This window comes from Passer domesticus, chromosome 5, assembly GCF_036417665.1.
Source record: "Passer domesticus isolate bPasDom1 chromosome 5, bPasDom1.hap1, whole genome shotgun sequence".
In the NCBI taxonomy this organism is placed as follows: domain Eukaryota; kingdom Metazoa; phylum Chordata; class Aves; order Passeriformes; family Passeridae; genus Passer; species Passer domesticus.
This window is the reverse complement of record NC_087478.1, coordinates 11,716,049-11,736,497: the sequence shown is the minus strand read 5'-3', so window position 1 is coordinate 11,736,497 and position 20,449 is coordinate 11,716,049. Positions and strand designations below refer to the sequence as shown.

Genomic DNA, 20,449 nt, shown 5'->3' with positions numbered 1-20,449 from the left:
AATTTTCATAACCCAGCATGCAGTCGTCACATTTATCCCTCTAATACAGTGTGCACTGCTTATGCATAATATAACTTCAGCTGTAATTTGAACCTATGGTTATGTATTTTCAGAGGAGCAGAGGCTCCAGAGACCTGGCTTTAAGCAGTTTTGTGTATGAATAGATGTAAGTTATGTGCACTTTATATGTGTAAGTCGGGCTCCACTTGTCCACAAAAATCAGATTTGTTACCTAGCATGCAACAAGCCAATAATTATACACTCAGGAGAGACATTGATTATTTATTTCTGAGTTGCACAAGCCTGGGGACTTGGTGATATTCCAGAGATCAAACACCCCAACTATCAAGACCTTTTACTATTTACACATTTTAGCAAACAATGGAGTTAGTGTTCATTTCCTACAAGTTACAGTTCTCTTATTAATTAGTATTCATTATCTAATGATTCTCTTGCTTCTCAAGCCAATTAGTCATGCTCAAACTTTCTCTTCTTTTGGGTCTGGGCGTTTCTCGGCTCCATGGTCACCATCTGCCCCTGCTGGAATTACCTTTTACCCAGTCGGAGCTGATTTAGCACAGTTGGCTTTTAAAATTTTTTGCTTATCTCGGGTGTTCTGCCAACTGTTCTGGAGGCCCGTAAATTCTGCATTCTTTGTGCCCACCAGCATCCCTCTTCCCAAGCCTTGGTAACCTCCCCCGAGGTCTGAGATCGCTGGAACACGGCCAGCCCGGACCTTAACACGGCAATTCTATCAAGTAACTCGTCCTTCTAACACCTGGTCACGGCTAAGAGCTTGTTGGCCTTTCACGGATTAATTCTCCCTTCTTGTCGATTGGATTTCAAAGTACGCAAAGACCAAAGAACATCCCTTCCTAAGAAAAATTTACACGTTTCCCATTTTGCAGCAGCCTCATGCCTGTCCCTGTGGGAGAAATGGCTCAGCCCTGGGGCTCCGGCGACTATCCCACAGGGATAACATAAAGATATCCTGTGGGATACCCGGCTGGGTGAGCGGCAGAGTGGCCCAGCAGCAATCCCAGCGGGATAACACGGGATATCCTGTGGGATACTTGGCGGTGGAAGCGCCGAATTCCCCTCACGGCCGCCCCGCCCCAGGCGGACCCGCCGTGGCCACGGCGCATGCGCGCGGGCGGAGGAGGCGGGGCAGCGGCGCGCGCGGGGCGGCAGCGGTGGCGGGAGCGGAGCCGGTGAGAGGAGCCGGGGCGGGCGGGAAGGAAGGAAGGAAGAAGCGAGGGCCGTGAGGAGCCGAAGGGGCAGACCTGCTTCTGCTCCGCTTTCTCGGTAGGAGTCGGTGCGGGAGCGAAACCCGCCGCGGGCTGAGCCGGCCCTAGGCCGGGAGCAGCCTCAGCCTCTCCCGCGCGTGGCGGAAGGAGCCCTTAAGCCGCGCTCGATGGAGGCCGGGGGTCGTCATTCCCCTCAGCCAAGGCACGCCCGTGCCGGCCAGGGGGCCTGAGGGGACGCAGAACCGTGCTAATCTCTTAAGTTCAGCTATTTCTCTATGTCATTTTTTGTGCTAGAGTGTGGAAGGGCTGCAGCTGTAGGTATTTTGGGACCAGTGAGTTGAGAGAAGTTCTGGTAAATCATAAAGTCCCGCCGTGAAGTTTAACTTGTGCTCTTAAGAGCTTTACTCGGTCTCAGCTGAAAAGTGCTTTTGGCACCTTCCCGGTCTGGCTGGAGTTACACGTACAACTTTCCCTGGCTGGAATTCAAGTTTTGGCTGCTACTTACCTTTGTGTTATCATTGGCATTTAACCTAAATGAATTGTTTTGTGAACGCGTTGCTCTAGGCATCCTTTCTCTTGTGAATGGAGTTGGAGATTTACACGCCTACGCATAGCCTGTAGAGATGTAGTTTTCATCCTGGCATGAAAATGCGAGAACGGGCTGGAATGTGTTTGGAATGTGTTTGGTGAAAGTTGCCGGGGTTTGTGAGAGCAGGCGGGGCTGGCAGGTACCCCGCAATCCGCAGGCGATCTCTGCTTCCCCGGGGGCAGGTTCGCCTGGAAGTGGCCTTAAAAAGCTGAAATATTTTATGGCTTCAGATGCATTTGTGCCACAGTCAAGCTGTTCTCATATAGTCAATGGAGCAAAAGGGAAAACGGCTGTCTTCTTTTTTTCTCTCTTTTTTTTTTTTTCTTAAATTTACACAAGTTTTTTAGCCCTTTCTAGAACTTTTCCCCCACTTGTTTGTCCTTGGCTTTAGAGGCTCCTGTCATAATTTTTTTCTTTTCGTCCTTGAAATACCTAGCTAATTTTTAGATAGCAGCCTTAATCAAGCTATTTATTTTTTTGTGTCTTCATTCCATTTTGAATAGATACGGTGGGGAAATGCACAGACCCATTCAAAGCTGGTCAAATGGGCAAAGGCTATTTGTATGGTTCTGTGTATAGGAAATAGTTTGCTTGATACAAATGATTGTGGGGTTTTTTTTGCCCCTGACAGCAGGATTACTTTTACTTCCCACACTTAATATATGATTGACTTATAAATAAATTATTTTTCAAGTTACTTCAGATTTAGTTTCTTGATCTCTAACTGTAGTCCTTGTTATGTGTGATGTGATTACTTTCAAGCAGCTATAATACAAGTACTGAATTACTTTTGTCATCAGGGATATTCTTTTTTTTTCTCATTAATTCCACTTACTTTTCTGTTGATTCTACAATCCCAGCTTTTACCTTAGAAAATTCCAAAGGCATAGTGTAAAGATAAAAGAAAAAATATTTTCTCAAGTCTATATATGGAAATACTTACCAGAGATTGGTCCCAAAAGGAACTGTATTTTAAGGTATTTCCATAAATACATTTATATTTACAACCTCCTTGTACCCCAGAAGCTCTCTTGTTATTGCAATCCCCTCCTGCATTTTTCCTTCAGAACAGTTTGTTTTCCCTTTACCTTGCTATTTCTGATTTCCTTCTGCTAACCTAATCTTTTTTTTCCTGTGCTGTTGTATTTATAACCATGTAATGTATTTGTCTGTAAATACTTACATTTAAAACAGTTGGGAGTGCTTTGTTTTATTATCTTTGTCATTATAACATACAGATAATCCTGTCAGTTGGTGAGGTATCTTTATTGCCTTAATGAAACTTCCAAACTTGCTTTTTGGTTGTCATGTTGTGTTTGACAAAGTCAGAATCCAGCTGTTGGGGTCATTTCAGTTCTCCTGCATGACAACAGGTGAAAGTCCCATCTTTCCAGCACTTTTAGAAGTGCAGGCAAAGAATATCATTGAGGTGTTTTTCTATATTCTCTCACTAAACCCCAGTCTTCCCAGTGTTAGAGCAATCAAGACCTTTGTTTTAACTTATCTAGTCCTTGTCTAAAAGGTAGATTGGCATTACTGTTAGTTTTATGTAACTGGTTTGGACTCCTGCTATTTTTAAGGAGTATTTCCAGTCTTTACCATCAACTGGATTTTTTCATATGCCTGTGCTCCTTTCAAGATGGGGTTACCATTCCTCTTAGAAGCAAGAGATCTATTACTTTGTCATCCTTTTCTTTCCCTATGTCCTGCCTCTTTCCTGTTTGTAAATCCTTGTTTATTGACTGTTCAGGGAGGTGATGATCTGTGACTAATCTACTTTACTTATACATGTTCTCTTGCTACTTTTAAATGTATATAAAACCAGAATTTGTAATTCCTCAGTTAACTAAAGTAGGATAATTCTTGTATTGATTTGTTCATATCCTGTATACTTTCAGTTTTGATTTGCTTTTTTGGATTTTGTCAGGTGTGGAAATGTCTGTATAATGCCATTCATAGTTAAGTGCAATTTTACCCAAGTCTTTAAAGTCTATCATACTTACACCCTTATCTTGTGCTAGAATGTCTGTTTAGGTTTTCTGTCAATTCCCATTCCTTTTATGCGTATGGAAGGAAATGATAATGCAAACTTTTTATTTTCCAGATCACTCTATTTCTTGTCTCCTCACCTCAGAAGGGACATGCATGTTTAGGTGACAGGAATATCAAAATGCCGAATCTCGAGCACCCAGCGTACCCAGCAGCTGCCCTGCTTCACTTGGAGAGCTTGGTGCCTTGTCGAGAGTCCCAGGTGTCCACCTTGCTGTCAGTATTTGGCGAGGTAGTGCTCTTGTCTTTGTGTTTGACAGAACAAAGCCTTCTGCTGTCTCAGGGGGAGAATAGAAATTGAAGGGTGTGTTTGTGATGTCACTTTGAACATGATTTTGTTACCATCTTTAACATTAGTGTTTGGCAATAGGTTCTGATACGTTGGAAGGTTGAAAGATGTCTTGCAGCTGGAAGGACCTAAACAAACTTAGAGCTATTTGTGTCTTTGTCTCTGAATTCTGATTTTGCCACAGCTCTGCTCGGTCTTTGCCAGTTAGTACCAGGGAGCAAGTCTCTTCCTCCTAGACCTGAAGTTAAGGGGTAATTTTTTTCAGTGTCAGTGTAGAAATTCTGTTTTGGTTTTGACCTGTTAAACTAATCTGAGTGTCTGAATTCTAAGTACATTAAATTGTTCTGATTCTTAGTAGTTTTTAGGCTGGTCATAAGAGTTAGAAACCATTGGTTTGTTAAATGATTCTGTTACTGCTTCACAGAGCTGTGGGAAAAAGTAATGGGGATTTTCATCTGCAAACTTGTAAACAGTTTGCTTGCAGAATGTCTGCTTACATTCAGTAATTAACTGGAAATTAGTATCTGTTTTCTGTCTTTAATTATGTTAACTAATAATAATAATAGTAACATCAAGTTACAGTATTTAAGTTTTCTGTATGTTACAAGCATAGTGGCAACAATTCTTCTTAAAAATAGATACTTCAATTCTTGATCAATGTACAGATACTCAAACCTGCATGTCTTGCACAAGAGGGTTTCATCTTGGATAAATTGACTATTATTTTTTATTAAAACTGTCAATTTTATTTTTGTATTAATTTTTAAGTCAATATACTTATATTCTTAGAAATTAAAACAAAAATCTGTTTTCATAATCACCTGTGTGAAAACCTGTTCAGAATGTAGAAAAATAATAATTCCATTATTTTCCCTGCATCTTAAGAGAGCTTCATGTAGTTAACAGCATCAGAATCATTAAATAAATAGCTACATCAAATACTAGCTTGTGAAAGAAGAGCAAGCTTTACCATCTCCTCCATCACACCATTTAATTCTTTTCTATTTGGTCCTAATGAAAAGAAAGACAATTTGTAGTGTTTGCAGAAGTTGGGGGAATGTGTGGCTTGCAATTTGTGCTTGCCAAGGTTTTGTTTCAGTTAGTTACTAATTTGAATTAAGAGCCCACTGTGTGTGTGTTTTTGTTGTTAATTGGAGAAGTTTCACTGGAGTTATGTGATACTTGATTCTTGCAACTTACCCCCCAGCATTTCAGTAAAGTTCTAACATAATACTTGATCTTGCTGATTCTGTAATAATTGCTGTATTTTATATTTAAGGCCTCAATTTAGGAGATAACTTTTCTTTCAGGGGGAAAGTTCATTGTTAAATCTTTTATCTGTTGAATGAAAAAAAGAAACAACAACTGGTTTTTTTTTCCCCTTAGCGTCAGCACTTTAGTTTTCCATCCATCTTTATCTATGGACACACATCTAGTGGAAAAACTTATGTGATGAAAACTCTTCTAACTACCTTACAGGTAAGAATGGTCACAAAGGATGTTGGATTTACACTTCATAACCGTGGTTCCTCAAAATAGCCTCTGCTTTTTCAAAGGGGTTTGTTTCCTCAGCCATTTCTGCCTTCCTGATTCTTCTCCTGTACTTACTGTGTCATGAATGCATCACTCACTATGGCACCTAGGAAAAAATGAAATTTTGCATACTGAGATATAATATAAATCATAATAACTTTAAAAGAAAGTTTAAAAAAGATAAAAAAAGGAGGAAAATATTGTTCACCTTGTCTCCATGACTTAGCCTGAAGTAGCTCCATTGACTCCTTGTTTTAATTTTTTCCAACACGTGCTTTAAAGTTGTCCTAAGTTGAAGGGTGTCATTACAGAAATTTCCATCTAGATCTGTTAATATCTCTGTCTTTGTCAGTCTTGAAATTCAGGGATTTAAATCCGATGACAAGTGCTCACTTCATGCCTAAACCATAAATTTCCATTTATGTGTTTCTACAGCTTGTCCAGAGTGAGTTTCTCACTTTATCTGCAGGTTTTATGCAGAGACCCCCTTCATTAAAGGTTCTGCAGAGGGAGAGGAGTAGAAGGCCTCCTTTTTTATGTTTATGGTCCTCTTCCATGAAGTAGCCTTCACATTAGTTCACAGCACTGAGCTGACCTCTCACACCATGTCCCAAGATGTGGCCAGGCCCTGGTCTGAGCAGTAGCTCTCTCTGCAGAGCTTCCTGTGCATGTGTGGGTGTCTCCTGTGGACTGTGGTGGTGTGAGTCACATCTGAGGCACCCAGCTTTCCTTCTGCTATGGAGGTGCAGCACTTTGAATGGCTGCTTTTTGGTTATGTAGCCCTTTCTTTTTAATGGTGTTCAAAATCATAGGAAAGCTTTTTAATACACGCTGGGTGAGTGGATTGCCAGCATTACCCACACTTCCCTACATCTGCTGAATCATATTGTATTTTCAGTAAGAAGATTGGAATGAAGTACTTGGATTTTTTTTTTTTTTATTATAGACAGCCGCATTCCTGCATCCCAGTGACTAAGGTTTTCCAGAGGTTCAGTGTAAAAAAGAGCATCTGCCTTAGCAGAGATTATGGAGTTGTGCAGATAAACTATGTCTTAAAAATAGAGTTGCTAGAAAATTATCTTTTTTGCCTTAGGTAGTTTTGACTACTGGTATTATTTTATGGGTTATAGTGCCTTTTATTTAAAGACAACTGACTCTAGATTTTCAATATTACTAAATTGATACTTATATCTCATACTCTGTTTTTTTCACTCACTGTTTGCTTGGAAAGATCTGCTTTTCTGAAAATGTTCTGTTCAATCATGCTGATGACATGAGTTTGATACAGAAACTTACACTTTATCATTTGTATGCATTGAATGCCAAAAATGTTCACAGTAGTTCTTGGGAGTGTGCTGGGGAGATTACTTTCTTTGAGATGTCTGTGTTTTCTAGACTGTAATTCATAATAAACCATTTTATCTTACAGTTGTCTAAATTTCTTTGAGCTAAATGCTATTTGGTTTTCTTTTCGTGTATTGCTCACAGTTTTTCAACATAGTTGAAGGATACATTGTGCTTCAGTGTTTAAACATAGGTGGTGTACTTCCTTTTGAAGATTCATCAGCTCTCTCTTCAGTTTGTGATACATAATATTTTGACTAGGTACATAGTTGATCTTTTTCTAACAAGTTATTTTGGTACTTGCACTATATTCTGTTGGCAGGGTATGGTTTCCTTGGTTCTCTCATACGGAAGAGAAAACTCTTTCTGGAGTATTTACACTGAAAAAGCCAAACAGTTGTGTAATTTTTCTTGTTCTCCTCAGCTTCCTCATGTGTTTGTGAACTGTGTGGAATACTTCACATCACGACTTCTGCTAGAAGAAATTCTCATCCAGCTGCAAAGCCGCTCGTCTGGCACGGAGCAGACCCCTCCTGTGCGCTGTGATACTTTGAATGACTTTGTTCGTCTCTTTAAACAAGCTGTGGCCAGTCAGGAGCTTCAAGATGAAACATTATACATTGTAAGTCATTTCATTTTCATGTCCAGTCCCATTCCCACTAAGAGGGTGCGAGTAATGGCTGTTGGTAATTTGTATGTGAAACATGTGCCTTATAGAGCAGTTTGCACTAAATTTCTCAGCAGACCTCTTTCAGAACCTGCTGACAGATTCTTTCTGTTGGCTTACAGGCTTTAGGTGAGGTTCTGTATTCCTCCTGGTTTTACATTTTTTCCTGCACACAAATTGTGTAGCATAACTAATAATAAACATAAATTATATCACACCTTTAAATTGGGGATGTAATAGTGTTGCAAAGTCTTTAAATATAGAGAGCCTATATTTGTTTTATTAGTAGTTAAGTCATGCTTATCTGTTTCCTTGTGAAAATAGCATCACAAATGAGAAAGCAGAGGTGGGGACCAGGGCAGAAGAAAGGAACATGGAGAATGCAAATGACAAGGCTTGGTTTGCTGAAATAAAACTGAAGGATAATACTAAGGAACTAAAATGCATAACTTCTTCTGTAAAAATGCTTTTGAGATCTTACATCTTCAGCTGCACTTGTGACCCTCAGAGACAGGACCTGTAGTTTTAAAATTAAGATGGGAAAAAAAAAAAGACTGCAGTGAAAAAATTGGTCATATCCTCAAGTGGAATGAATAGCAGACTGCAGGAAAAAGAATCAGAATTTAGGTTGCAGGAATGATTGAATCAAAGTAATACTAGAACACTAGGATTTGGTTTAGATCTTCGGGTTTTTTGACTATGATAATCTTAACTACATAAAGGAGTCAAAATTTGCAGACTCTAACAGCATTTAGTGTGCTGAGAGATGAACGTGGAAACAAATTTCGGTCATACAAGAGGTCTGATGGAAGGACAATATGAAAGCTGTAGCATTAGTGGTGTGTAAATGTGTGTATACATATACATATATATATATATATATGTATAGTGTAGACCTGCAGAATATTCAGACCAAAATTCAAAATTTTAGGCCAGCAGTAGGAATTTAGGGTTTTTTTTAAAAGAGTTGAAATTGATTATTTAAGAAAACAAGAACATGGTTAAGATTGATTGCTGTGAGAAACATGCAGTGTGATTACCAAGGGTCATTAAGCTTTCAATGTGCCCGTACTGCTTTAGGGTTTTTTTGCAGTCAAACAAGAAGTTCATAATTATACTGAACATTATTCATTCTGTTTCACAGGCTATAGTTAAATATGTTTTAGTCCCATTTAAGAATATTTTGCCATTGAGTTAAATAACTTCCTATCATGTTTAGTGGAAACAGCACTATCTCATTGTTTCCTATAGGTCACAAGGTTAATAAATTTGACATACTTCTTAGACATGGAATGAAGAAAATAATGTGCCAACACTTAAAACAGATAAAAAGTTATAAATAGAAGTAGTTTAACTTACTGTCACAAAAGTGATATTGACATTCTCCAGCATTTCCAGAAGCACAAAATTTATCTCTCCAATAACATTCAGTGTATTTCACATAATACTTCTTGCAGTAAAGTCTTTCTTTCAGATTAGTATTTGGATTGAAAACTGTTTTGCATCAGTAAAGAATTCTTCATGTATTCTTTGAAAATTGGCATCACACAGAAAATTAGAAAGTTCTTGAACAATGCTTGTAGAAAGCAAAGCATTAAATAACTAAAAAGGTTCAATTGTATCATGAAAATAGGTGTTGCCTTGGAAGAATTAAGTATTAAATTAGTATTTCAATTACATTCTGCATGGGAACAGGCAGGAATGGGAGAAATCAATTCGTGTTTATTAACCTATGTCATCTGGATTTATTGTAGAGTGGTTAAATTGAGACTGATGGAAGACCAGCATGCTGGTAACATAAACTGGCAATGCTGACTTTTTCCATTTCATTTCAGTAGTAAATAATGTAATATTTCAGCTCAATTAACTCGGAGTAAATCAAGATAAATGTTTACTTTTGAGCAAAGGATTCTAAATGTTTCTCTTAACCCAAGCATAGGTGCTGAATGCTTGTGATTATTTATGAAAAATGAATTTATTCATTTTAACTACCTGAAAAATTGGAGTAGATGTAACTTGTTGTCATTCATACATTTACAATATTTAGCACTTTACAGAAGTATCAAGCTACTTTTTTTAAATGTAAGTGAGCAGCCAGTTTTAAAAAGTATAGGCCTTTTAAAAAAATTGAAGAGTGACAAGTCTATATGGACACCAAAAAATAAGGCATAGATTTATAGACCTGGGGGAAGGCTGTTTCTATGAACCACTTGACATTTTCCACAAGGCAGGATCACAGTGTATTTTTTATGCTGTAAGTAGGAACTGTAGTTTCCCATTTAACTAAAAATGTGATATGCTTAGGTCAAGACCTTAAAGCTTTGTGTTTGGAAGCTGCATGTCACTGGGTCCAATAAGCAGTATTTTATTAGTAAAAATACACAGCCACTCTTTGGTCTGTAGTGTAAAGCAGTCTTCATTCCTGAAGTCTTTTATTACATGAACCAAATGCAGATATCAATATCAAATCATATATTGTAGTTTTTAATAAATTCACAAAGTGTGAGATATTGATGCAGAGATAGTTCTTTCAGATTTGTGTGGTGGGATTCTGAAATAATATTTTCCGAAAATGTTTGGTTGTCCAAATAAAGTTCTTTACCTTATTGTGGACAACAGAAATGATAGATGTAAGATTTTGATGGAGAGAAATAGGTAATAGGATATAAAATAGTTTTCTACAGACCTATAGTTTTTATCTCAAGAGCAATAATTCCAAAGAAGTAACGAGCTTCAGAATTTATATTGCAAGCAGTAAGTAAGCCACAAAAGAAATGTGTTTCTCTTCTCTTTTTTCATTCTTGTCAAGATTTTAGGTGTGCTGGAAATACACTTTTTTTTTTACCAAAGAGTAACCATGGATGTCTTCATGCTTCTGTCTTATTTCTTCAGACTCCAAAATGTTATTTGCTTAAGATGTTTCTCATTTAAGCTGTACATATGCTGCATCTGTTACTGCTGTGTGAAGTTTGCATACAGTAAATCCTGTAAATTCCTAGGCTGCAAACAATGGCAAGAGCAGTTTCTCTCAAAATTCAGAATAACAGCTATTTGTTTCTGAAAAATAATAGTAGGAAAAGACAACTCTCCTAGAGTGAACATGTAGTTACAGTGCTACTGTACTACATGTAAATTTGAAACATAAGAATTTTGGGAGAAAATGGAGTTTTCAATGGTTGTTAAGAGTATTGTGGCTTTGTTGTGATATTCCTGACTAGACTTAAATAATAATTCTTCCTGCCATAAGAGAACAGTGCCTGTGTAGGGACTGTGTGCTTTTTTAGATGCAGAGCTGCTTGGGCTTCCTGGGAGCACATTTGAAGCAGTAATCTCTCCAATTCAGTTTCCAGCAGCTAAGAATTAATTTTAAATCCATGTTGAGAGTGGGAGTTGAGTTTGTTTATATAATATCATTGTTTTGTTAAAAGGTTCTGGATAGAGCAGAACAGCTGAGGGAAATGGAAGCAAACATCCTGCCAGCATTTCTTAGGCTTCAAGAGTTGGTGAGTGTCTGGAAAGAAATGATCATATGTGTCCTGCCTGTTGAAAGTAACTGAATATGTGGTACCTGTATATCCAGGCTCACAGATCAAGATAAGTGATTCTTTAGATGAGAAAAGTTGCAAAATTAAGCCTCAGTCCCCCAAAACAGTGGTCAAAACTAGAAACTGAACTAGTATTTAAATATTGGGAGATTTTTATTAGATCCATAATTTTTTTTTAGTTGTGGTTAATGGTATCTTGTTTACAACGTCTGATGTGTAGAATCTTTGGAGGCTCATGTCAGATATATAGCTGTCTTTTCTCAGTTATTTGTCTTTTTAAGAATGAGTTTTCAGGAGACTAGCAGCTGTTTAATTTGGCTGGAGCTGCACAGCTCAGCAGCTGTGAATGTGCTTTGACTTGCTAGAGAGTTTTCTCACACTTCTCCTGGAACTGTGCCTCAGTAAGTTTCTGATTGGAGTAAACCACAGTGTGATTTCCTTTCTCACTTCTGAAGCATCAAAGCTTTTGCCTTGAAATAAGCAAAAATAAGCAAAAATGGTACATTCCCTGAAAAGAAACTGAAGACAAAACTGTAAAGTTGCTGGTACTTTGAAATATCTGAACATGTAAATAGCTGAAATTATGCTTGTTATCTCAAAGCTTTTGTGTGGTGCTCTTAATCTTCTGGTCACATTGATTTCTCTATTGAATGAAGACTGATTCACAGCTGTGTTCTTAATCCTGACAGCTGGTGTATTTTCTCTCTCTTTTTTGTCTGTTCTGCCCATGTTCTGGACTAGGCTGCTCCTGAAGCAGAAACAACCAGTTCTGCAGGGAAGGGAGGCAAACTTGGGTCTGTAATTGCTGTTCAGGGATCAAACCCCCATAGATTAAGACTTACATATATGCCAGAGGAACACTCCCAGATTCAAAACTAACCTCCAAACAAGTCTGTTGTCTTGAATGCTGATATTCCAGTTGCTTAAATTCTGGATTCTGGACTGAGGCTTCCTAAAACAGTTGTGCAGCCAGTGTTGCAGAGCAATGTTGTAGGAGCAAATCTCTTGCATCTCTTCCTTTCCTGGAGTGAAAGGAGACCAGGAATGCCACCAGTAGTAGTGAAGGGTATCATGGCACTGGCAGGTCGCTGCTGAAGAATAGGTCATGGATGCTTGATTTCTCTGAGGATTGTGGTGGCAATACTGAGGTTCTTCATGCTGAATGATCAGTCAGGAAGTGAACTGAACGTACCTTAGTATTCTGTCAGCTGAAACATTAGGAGTTCTGGGAGAGGAAACCAACTGAAAGAAATGCAGGAAGATACTTTCTTGTTGGAAGTGAAGAAAATATTTATGTTCCATAAAGATGAAGAAGGAACAGGAAAGAATATGGGTGGGTGCCACTTCAACAAGAAGTGGAAAAGTAAGTAAAAAAGATTTTCACTGCATTTCAGGGAAGGGAATAGCATTTAAATATCTTTCAAGTAATTCACAGCACTGTCAATTCCATCAGGTCCCTTCCTTTTGTTTTCTGTAGGTGCCTTAATAGTTTTCAAATTCTTTCTTGAAGAACCATCTTTAAAAGCATCTTTTGTTAGGTAGAATTTTCAGTATGGTTGCAAAAACCTTGCAGAGAGGGAAAATGACACATCATCTTCACAGGTAGTTTCAGCTTCGTATTAAGTAGCGAATATTTTAAAGGGTGACCAAAATAGAACAATATTATTTTTAATATGAAGCATTTGGTTACCTATTGATCAAAACATCCAATCTGAAGCAGGTATTTTGTCAATAAAAACTCTTGTTACAAAAATATATTGCTATATACAGCTCCATTGTTGTTAACCAGTAAAATAGTAGGGTGAGTAAACAGGTAAACAATATTACAGTTTTGGTTTGAGATGTCTGTGTGTTTGTCTTTAAAGACCAGATTGCCTTTTAAATAAAGTACAAGATAGCTTGGTTCCAGAGGTGCTGGGTTTCCTTTTTGCTTTTTAACTTTTTGTGTTTGCTCTGAAAATCTGTGTTTAATTACTAAAGTAAAATGTTCTCTTAATTTTGGGGTGGAATCTACTTGGTAGTGTATCACCCCAGAAAACTTATATGTCAGTGAAATGGCAGGGGTTGGAGAGAAATATCATATAATTATAAAGATTTGCAAATGTATGATCTGCTTGATTAGGCCAGCTGAAGCTTTATTGCAAATTACTAGTATAGAAATAAACTGTAAATTTCATGATTTTTGTGAAACTGAAAAGTCACAATAATAGTTTTTCTCATTGATGCTCTAGCATGCACTGTTTTTTTGTTATTTCTCTGCCTGTCACACTCTCATTCAGTTTTTTCTCTTCCCTGTGTAGACTGACAGAAATGTGACAGTTGTTCTGCTCAGTGAAATAGTGTGGGAACTGTTCCGTCCAAACATTGGGTGCTTTGAGCCATTCACCATGTACTTTCCAGATTACAGCATAGGTAAACTGATTTTTTAATCTGCTTTTCTGGGATTATATAACACTCTGTCAAAAGTTTTTTTTCCAGGTTTATCAGTGTGCCTTTTGCAGAACCCAGAATATGTAATGTTCTGGAATGTAAAAGTCTATATTCACCCAACCTGTAAAGGTCTTGTCTTTTTCCACTTGCCGGAACATCTCAAAGTGATGTTTTGATTCCATTACATTTGCTGGGTTTTCAAATCAGTGTAGGTTTTGGTGGATTTTGTTGGGACTTTTTTAGTGATGGTTATTGTTTGTTTTTCCACAAATGTGGTCAATTTTTTAAGTTGGCTTGAAAACAGCAAAATTTGTTTTTGTTTAAACAGGACATCTGCAGAAGATCTTGTCTCAGAATCATCCCCCAGAATATTCTGCAGATTTCTATGCTGCATATATCAATATTTTGCTTGGTGTCTTCTACATGGTTTGTAGGGACCTGAAAGAACTTCGGCATCTGGTGAGATGAGCTTCTTTAGAGTTGCTGTTTTGTTTTGGGATGTCTTTTGCCAAATGAAAGTCTAAATTTATTGTTGATTATTGACAAAGGGAAAATTACAGATTATAGAGTGGTTTAGGTTGGAAAGGACCTTAAAGGTCAAGTTCTAACTCCTCTGCTATGGGCAGGGATATCTTCTACTAGACCAGGTTGATCAAAGCCTCATCCAGCCTGGCCTTCAAAACTTCCAGGGATGGGGCATCCACAGCTCCTCTGGCAGCCTGTTTCAGTGTCTCACCACCTGCATAGTAAAAAAGTCTTTCTTATATCTAGTGTAAATTTGCCCTCCTGAGAATGTGTTAGCTTAAAATGTAGTTGCCTTTAAAATCTATAACAAATGTTGCCGTTGTTTTGTGGCTGTAAAGGGCTTCCAGTGTTGTGTAGTTTTCTGGTAATAAATGGAAAGTATTTGGAAAAAGGTGTTTTAACCACATAATATAATAGTAAACAAACTTAACAGAATTAAGTTACTTGATGGTGACATTTGTATAAGCTTAATAACCATTACAAACATTATCTTAATCCAATTGTTATTTACTTACCTGTACAAGGAAATTTTACAAGTTTGATGTGATCAGTGAAGAAATCAGTGCTGGAGAGATGATCTGAATGTTCTGCCTGTGTTTCCCTCAGGAACATGCTGCTAAATTTCAGCTGAACTTATCTGTTAACTATACAGGTTTTATATGTAAATGAGATTGCTGGAGACAGAAATAGAAACTAGGGTCACAGTTCTTGCAGACATGTACCTGAGTGGCTCTGCTTAAGAGAATTTCATTAGGTTTAGATGCAGTATATGCTTGTGCAAAACTATGAAAATACTTATGTGGTTGGACCCTAAATTCTTTGTGGTTGACAGGTCTCTTCTGTAGAAGATAGTGACACATACAACTGAATGCAGGCTTCTGAACTCCTTAGTGTCTAATACAGACTCTAAGTGTGTATTCTGTTATGTGTGATTATTAATAATACATTCTGGAATTTTATTAGATTTATATATGGAAGTTACACTTTGAGTTTTGTATATTAGCACAGAAATTTATGGAAGTGCAGTAGGACAAAAAGAATGATATCTCAGGATTGGTATTTTGCAAAATTCTCTGTGATATTGATTTAAATATTTTAGAGCAAAGTCTAGGTTATAGTGTTGTCAAAAATCTCTTAATCTTACTTTAGGCAAAATAAGTTCATTTGCATATAGAATATGCTAGCATGTTTTTTAAATAAATAATTTTTGAAGAAATAAATAATTTCTGCTTGTGTTTAAATGTGCTGAACTTCTCCTGGAATGGAAAGTTTTATCTGAAAATGGAGTAAGAAAAGTTCATTAAAATATTTTTATTGCATTTATAATGATAAATTATTATGTTAGTTTAAAAAAAAATGCAATCTCCGAGTATGATAAACAGATCTTGCTGAGCTCAAAGCCATGTAACCTGTGATAGATTACTTCTGTTTGCATTCTATGGTACAGAAATGTTGCCATTTGTGACAGTATAATGTTTGTAAGCAAGTGGCATAATTATTGACTCAAAAGGGTTTGTTGGCTTTGCAAAGGAATTAATTACCCTGCTAGTTGTACTCTGTAGCTGGATCAGATAGATGGTACCTTAATATGTTCCATTTTTGCTTTCTGTAGGCAGCGCTCAATTTCGCTAAATACTGTGAGCCAGTGGTCAGAGGGGAAGGTAAGGCTGTGTCTTTAATTTGAGGGGTGTATGACAGAGCAGGTGCTGTTCAGTGGGGTTTGGTGAGGACTCTGCTCTGATCCTTGTGCTGTGGTGGCACAGTGGTATCCCAGGATCCCAGGTCACAACAGCAGTGCCTACTCCAATTGCACCCAGTCATTAGCACTTGTAGCAGAAGCAGTACGTGGTATTTGGTGGTGGTGTTGTAGGAAACAAAGATGGAAATACCCTGAAAATTTTCCTGCTTCCTATTAATCTTTCTCCTGACTCAACCATCAGGACTTTGACAAAGTAATAGGATAAGTTATTTCAAGGCTAAGAGAAGAAAGAAACCAAGAGGAGAGATTTTGTCAAACTGATGGAGATTATCTCAGAACAGTCACAGAGAAACAGCCTTGTGTGGCAGCATGTGCTTGCTGGATGGATGGTGATGGTGCATCATCCTACAGCAGCATTCAGAGTCAGGGTGTTAGACTGTGTTATGCCTGAGTTTTACTGTTGTATGAGTTAAATGTTAACAGAGTTGATTCTGGCTTGCTGCAGCAAATGAACGCGACACCCGCAAACTCTGGAAAAATATTGAACCTCATTTGAAGAAGGCAATGCAGACTGTTTATCTCCGGGAAATATCCAGGTAATTTGGAGGGCATAGGCTCGTTTGCTTTGTTGGGGTTGCTGTTTTTAACAACCTTCCTCTCACTGTGAAACATGGCTAGTGTTTATTTTTTGCTAGATGTAATCTTTTTTCTTTACTGTGCATTTCTTTCCTGCCATACGCTGTTAGAAATAGCATATCTCAGGAGGAGATTTAAACAAAGTGGTATTTGTAGCACATAATAGATTCCATAAGTAAAGCAGTGGCAGCAGGTTTTGTTCTCCTTTGCACTGATACTAGATGCATTTTCTGTAATGTATGAAACTACCAAGCACGGGAATCCATCACCAGAATATGCAAACACAGTTTAAAACACACTGCTGTGTGTGTTAGCTCGCCAGATACTCGCTGTACCAAGGATGTGTGCAAACCTCTGCATTCTTGAGACGTGACAGATTTTGAATATCTGTGTTTCTTAGCTTTGTTTGATAGAGCTAGGTTTGTTTGCTGACTGTGCTTTCTGATCCCTTATTTTCTTTTCCAAGTCCAAATGTTTTCTTACATGGAATTGCCATTTTTGATAGCATTAAAATGTGGTTTCCTATTCATGGCTGTTGTTCTTGGTGTTATTTTAGATTCCTTGTTTATTTTGTCTGTAAGCTGCCAGACTGTCTGTAAGCTGCTAGACCTTTTTTCCTAGAAAAAAGGATGCTGGTGTTCATTCACAGTGGTAATAATTGGCTTAGGTTTAGTGTTCTCTCCACCTTTAAGATGAGTGATTCTGGTGTTACACTATGTGAAGAGAGATCATTCAGTATTGCTTGGTTTCTCGTTTCTTTCCTTTCAATGTCATTGAGGCTGTAGAGTATTCTGGTCACAGCCTGAGTGTGCAGCAGAAGTTTTTGCTAGTGTTCCAGAGATGTGATCATTCCTTCAAAGAGAGAATTGATTTTGCTTTTTTTTCAAGCTAGACTTCACTGTAGCATGCAGCATTTTACTGTGTGGCTCAAATATTTATTTATATTCAATATTGATCTTCATTAACAGTCTACTCAGGATCTTACTGACTTTTTATATTGTGTAATTGCCTACTCTAATTAGGTTGTAATAAAAGATTATGATACAAAATAGCTTGTGAATTGTTTCCAAATAAGTAATTTCCCTCTACAGTTTTCTTTGATTATAAATTTGAGCTTGACTTGATTTTTATTAGAAATTCCAGCTTTCTGTCTAACAGTTCTAGGATTTAGTTCTGTGTACCAGAACTTGAGGAATTAAAATCACTGTATCAGTTTTTCTGGCCACAGAACTATGATTACTCTGTTTTTTTTTTTCTTGGCTGTGTAATTTCTAATGATAGAACTTTGCTATCAGAACTTTTTTTATCAGCTGAAAGGAAAATTAACCTTTTTTCTGTCTGTAAAATAGACATTGGATAAAACGTTAACTCACTGATGAGTTGTCATTCATTGTAATTTAAGTATTACTTGAACTCCCCTTACATTTTTTTTAAGTTTTATGGCTTATGGCTGATAACCTCTGTTCATGAGGAACTTTAAAACACAAGCCAAAATAGTTCCTTCCACAAACCTATCTTTTTGTAATCCCCTTGTGGTGTACAAAATGATCCAAAATATAAAATTTCTAGCAATGTCACTCCTTAAGGGAAGTTTTAAAGTGAATTATTGTGCTATTGTTTAGGAAAACACCAAATTACTTGGGGGCATTTTTCACTGACGGAATAATCCATCTTGACTTCCATTGACTTCAAAATTACATTATGAAGTAATTATAGTATTCTTCTCACAAACATAAACAGTTATTAAGCAGATTAAAAAGAATCAAAACTATCAGTGTTTTTACTTTTTATGCAATTCTGCATTATTCTTGAAACTTGAACACTGTGGATGTTTGCTTACTCGTGGTTAGTTGGATGGGAGGAAATAGGTATTTTACAGTTAGATCTTTTATGCCTTAATTTAACATTATTTTTTTTTAAATCAAATACATGGTCTGCAGATTATTAAAATTTACGTGCAAGACAGTAAGACCATGTATTTTTAATTATTCTCTCACTAACTGTATCCTAGCCAGTGTCACAAAATTAGAATATACCAAGCAGGTAGCTTTCTCTGAAAGACTATCAAATAATACATTTTTATGTATTTGCATTGTCTGTCTTTCAGCTCACAGTGGGAGCGTTTGCAGCAGGATGGTGGAGAGCCTGGGCAACTGAAAGGTATCAAACACAGTAACTGTGCAGGGCCTTCAGTGGGAAATGTGCTTTTTGGTTCCACTTGGTCATTGTCATCTGACAGCATGTGAATGAAACCACACAGACAAAGCTGCCTGTTAGTATTCAGTTACAATTCAGGGTAGTAATTTTTTTTTGAGAAGGTGTTCTACAAAGGAATATTTTTCCCCTATTATATATATTGGGAGTAACCTTTCCTAATATCCTTTGCAGGTAAAAGCAGTCTTCTTCACATCAGTATTTCTTATGTCAGAATGGGTGAGGAATGGCCTGAACCCTGATGGTCAAACCTCTGTGTGCCAACTAGCAGAATTGTCCAAGTGGGGAGAAGAGAATGTTATACCTGGAGTATTGCACTGAATTAGCACATTCCTAAACAAAACACCTGTCCTGGTCCAGATTTCTTGCAAAGAGAACTGTCAGAAGTGCAAGTGTTCTTTCTCTGTGTTCTTCCCTTGGACAAGTAGAGCTTTGTTGGTTTCAGACTTTAAAAAGTCTGGAAAGTTGAATCTTAATATATTTGTCAGCCTTTGTTTACAATTTAGGAAGGAATATTGAAACATTTTCCTGGTGATGTCAGTTGGTCATGGTCTTTTGACCAGTTTGTATTTAGGGAACATTTTTTATATTGTCATGACAATTCCTTGAGATAAATACAATCATCAGACTGTTCCTTCTGTTTGGTTTATGATTGGTGAATTTCCAACATTTTTGACCAAAGGAGTTTGATTCAAAGTGTCCTTATTAAACTGTCTCCCAGATGATCGTGAAATATTTTGCACCTGACAACCCCATGAATGGAGACTTAATTTTAAATGCGTTTTCATAAGTGTATGTAATAGGAAAAAATTTCATGTTGTTGAAACAGTGTTTGGTAGTAATATGCTTAAGAAATTGTTCTAACAAATTTCTAACTGTAATAAAGGTGTAAATCATCAAATAGTTCAGTGTGTGCTGGAATATTGGCTGACCAGAAGAATGGAGAAAAAACAGATGTTTTTGTATTAAACTAAATTATCTATCTGCAAGAGTTTATTTGGTGTTGCATGTTATAAATAGCATGCAGTACAAGAGAATCTCTTAATTGTAAATGAAATTAAAACTGCTGTTCTTTTATGCTTATGTGAGAGGAAATCAATACTAGCAGTCATCTAGGACGCTTTTCCCTGTACTGTAGACCCTGAATCATAATTTTTAAACATGTTTAATTCTTTAATCTTTATTTGCTGATATTTGTGGATAAAGCATAAGGGTACAGGTGCTGCACAGAACAAGAAAGTATTGAAGTAAAAACTGTAAGAGAGCAGAAGAGAGATCCTTTAATGGTTTCTGTAGTTAGCCAGCTGATAAATGGTGGCTTGATGATCCTATTCTTTGCTTAAGAGGTAAAACAAGAGCAGGGGACTGTGAGGGTGAAAATGACAAAGTAAAAGTACTTTGAGTTCCCCTCAAAAAGAGGGGAAGCAGATATTCACTAGACTGTAGTTCTTATGGATTTTAATATCGGTGTTTAATCTTAATTAAATATACTTGTATACAAGGAGGCAGAGTCAACTGGTGGAAGTTTAAAATTTTTTAAACGTTTTCCGTAGGAAGTAGAACAGTGGCTAAAAATCATTGATCACAGATTAACTATTTATCGCAAGTGAAGCACTACTGCTTTCTTCACTGTGCCAGCCTTCTTCCTGAACAAGCTGTTTGGTGCTCTAGAGGAGTCTAAA

General features: G+C 37.3%; 1 protein-coding gene across 4 annotated transcripts in view; it reads left to right on the top strand.

Annotated features, from left to right (window-relative positions):
* Positions 1–1,154: 1,154 nt before the first annotated feature.
* Positions 1,155–20,449, top strand: part of ORC5 (origin recognition complex subunit 5) — a 61,830-nt gene continuing 42,535 nt past the window's right edge. Inside the window, exons 1-10 of one of the 4 annotated variants that reach the window (XM_064421964.1) lie at positions 1,155–1,211; positions 3,941–4,117; positions 5,561–5,653; positions 7,476–7,673; positions 11,147–11,221; positions 13,564–13,675; positions 14,022–14,152; positions 15,831–15,879; positions 16,423–16,513; positions 18,661–18,713. In XM_064421964.1, the coding sequence (XP_064278034.1) occupies positions 4,007–4,117; positions 5,561–5,653; positions 7,476–7,673; positions 11,147–11,221; positions 13,564–13,675; positions 14,022–14,152; positions 15,831–15,879; positions 16,423–16,513; positions 18,661–18,713 (913 nt within the window). In that variant the 5' untranslated portion in view covers positions 1,155–1,211; positions 3,941–4,006. Of the gene's footprint in view, positions 1,306–2,750; positions 2,814–3,940; positions 4,118–5,560; positions 5,654–7,475; positions 7,674–11,146; positions 11,222–13,563; positions 13,676–14,021; positions 14,153–15,830; positions 15,880–16,422; positions 16,514–18,660; positions 18,714–20,449 lie in introns of those variants that run through there. The other 3 variants (XM_064421963.1, XM_064421961.1, XM_064421962.1) reach the window with 3 other exon arrangements.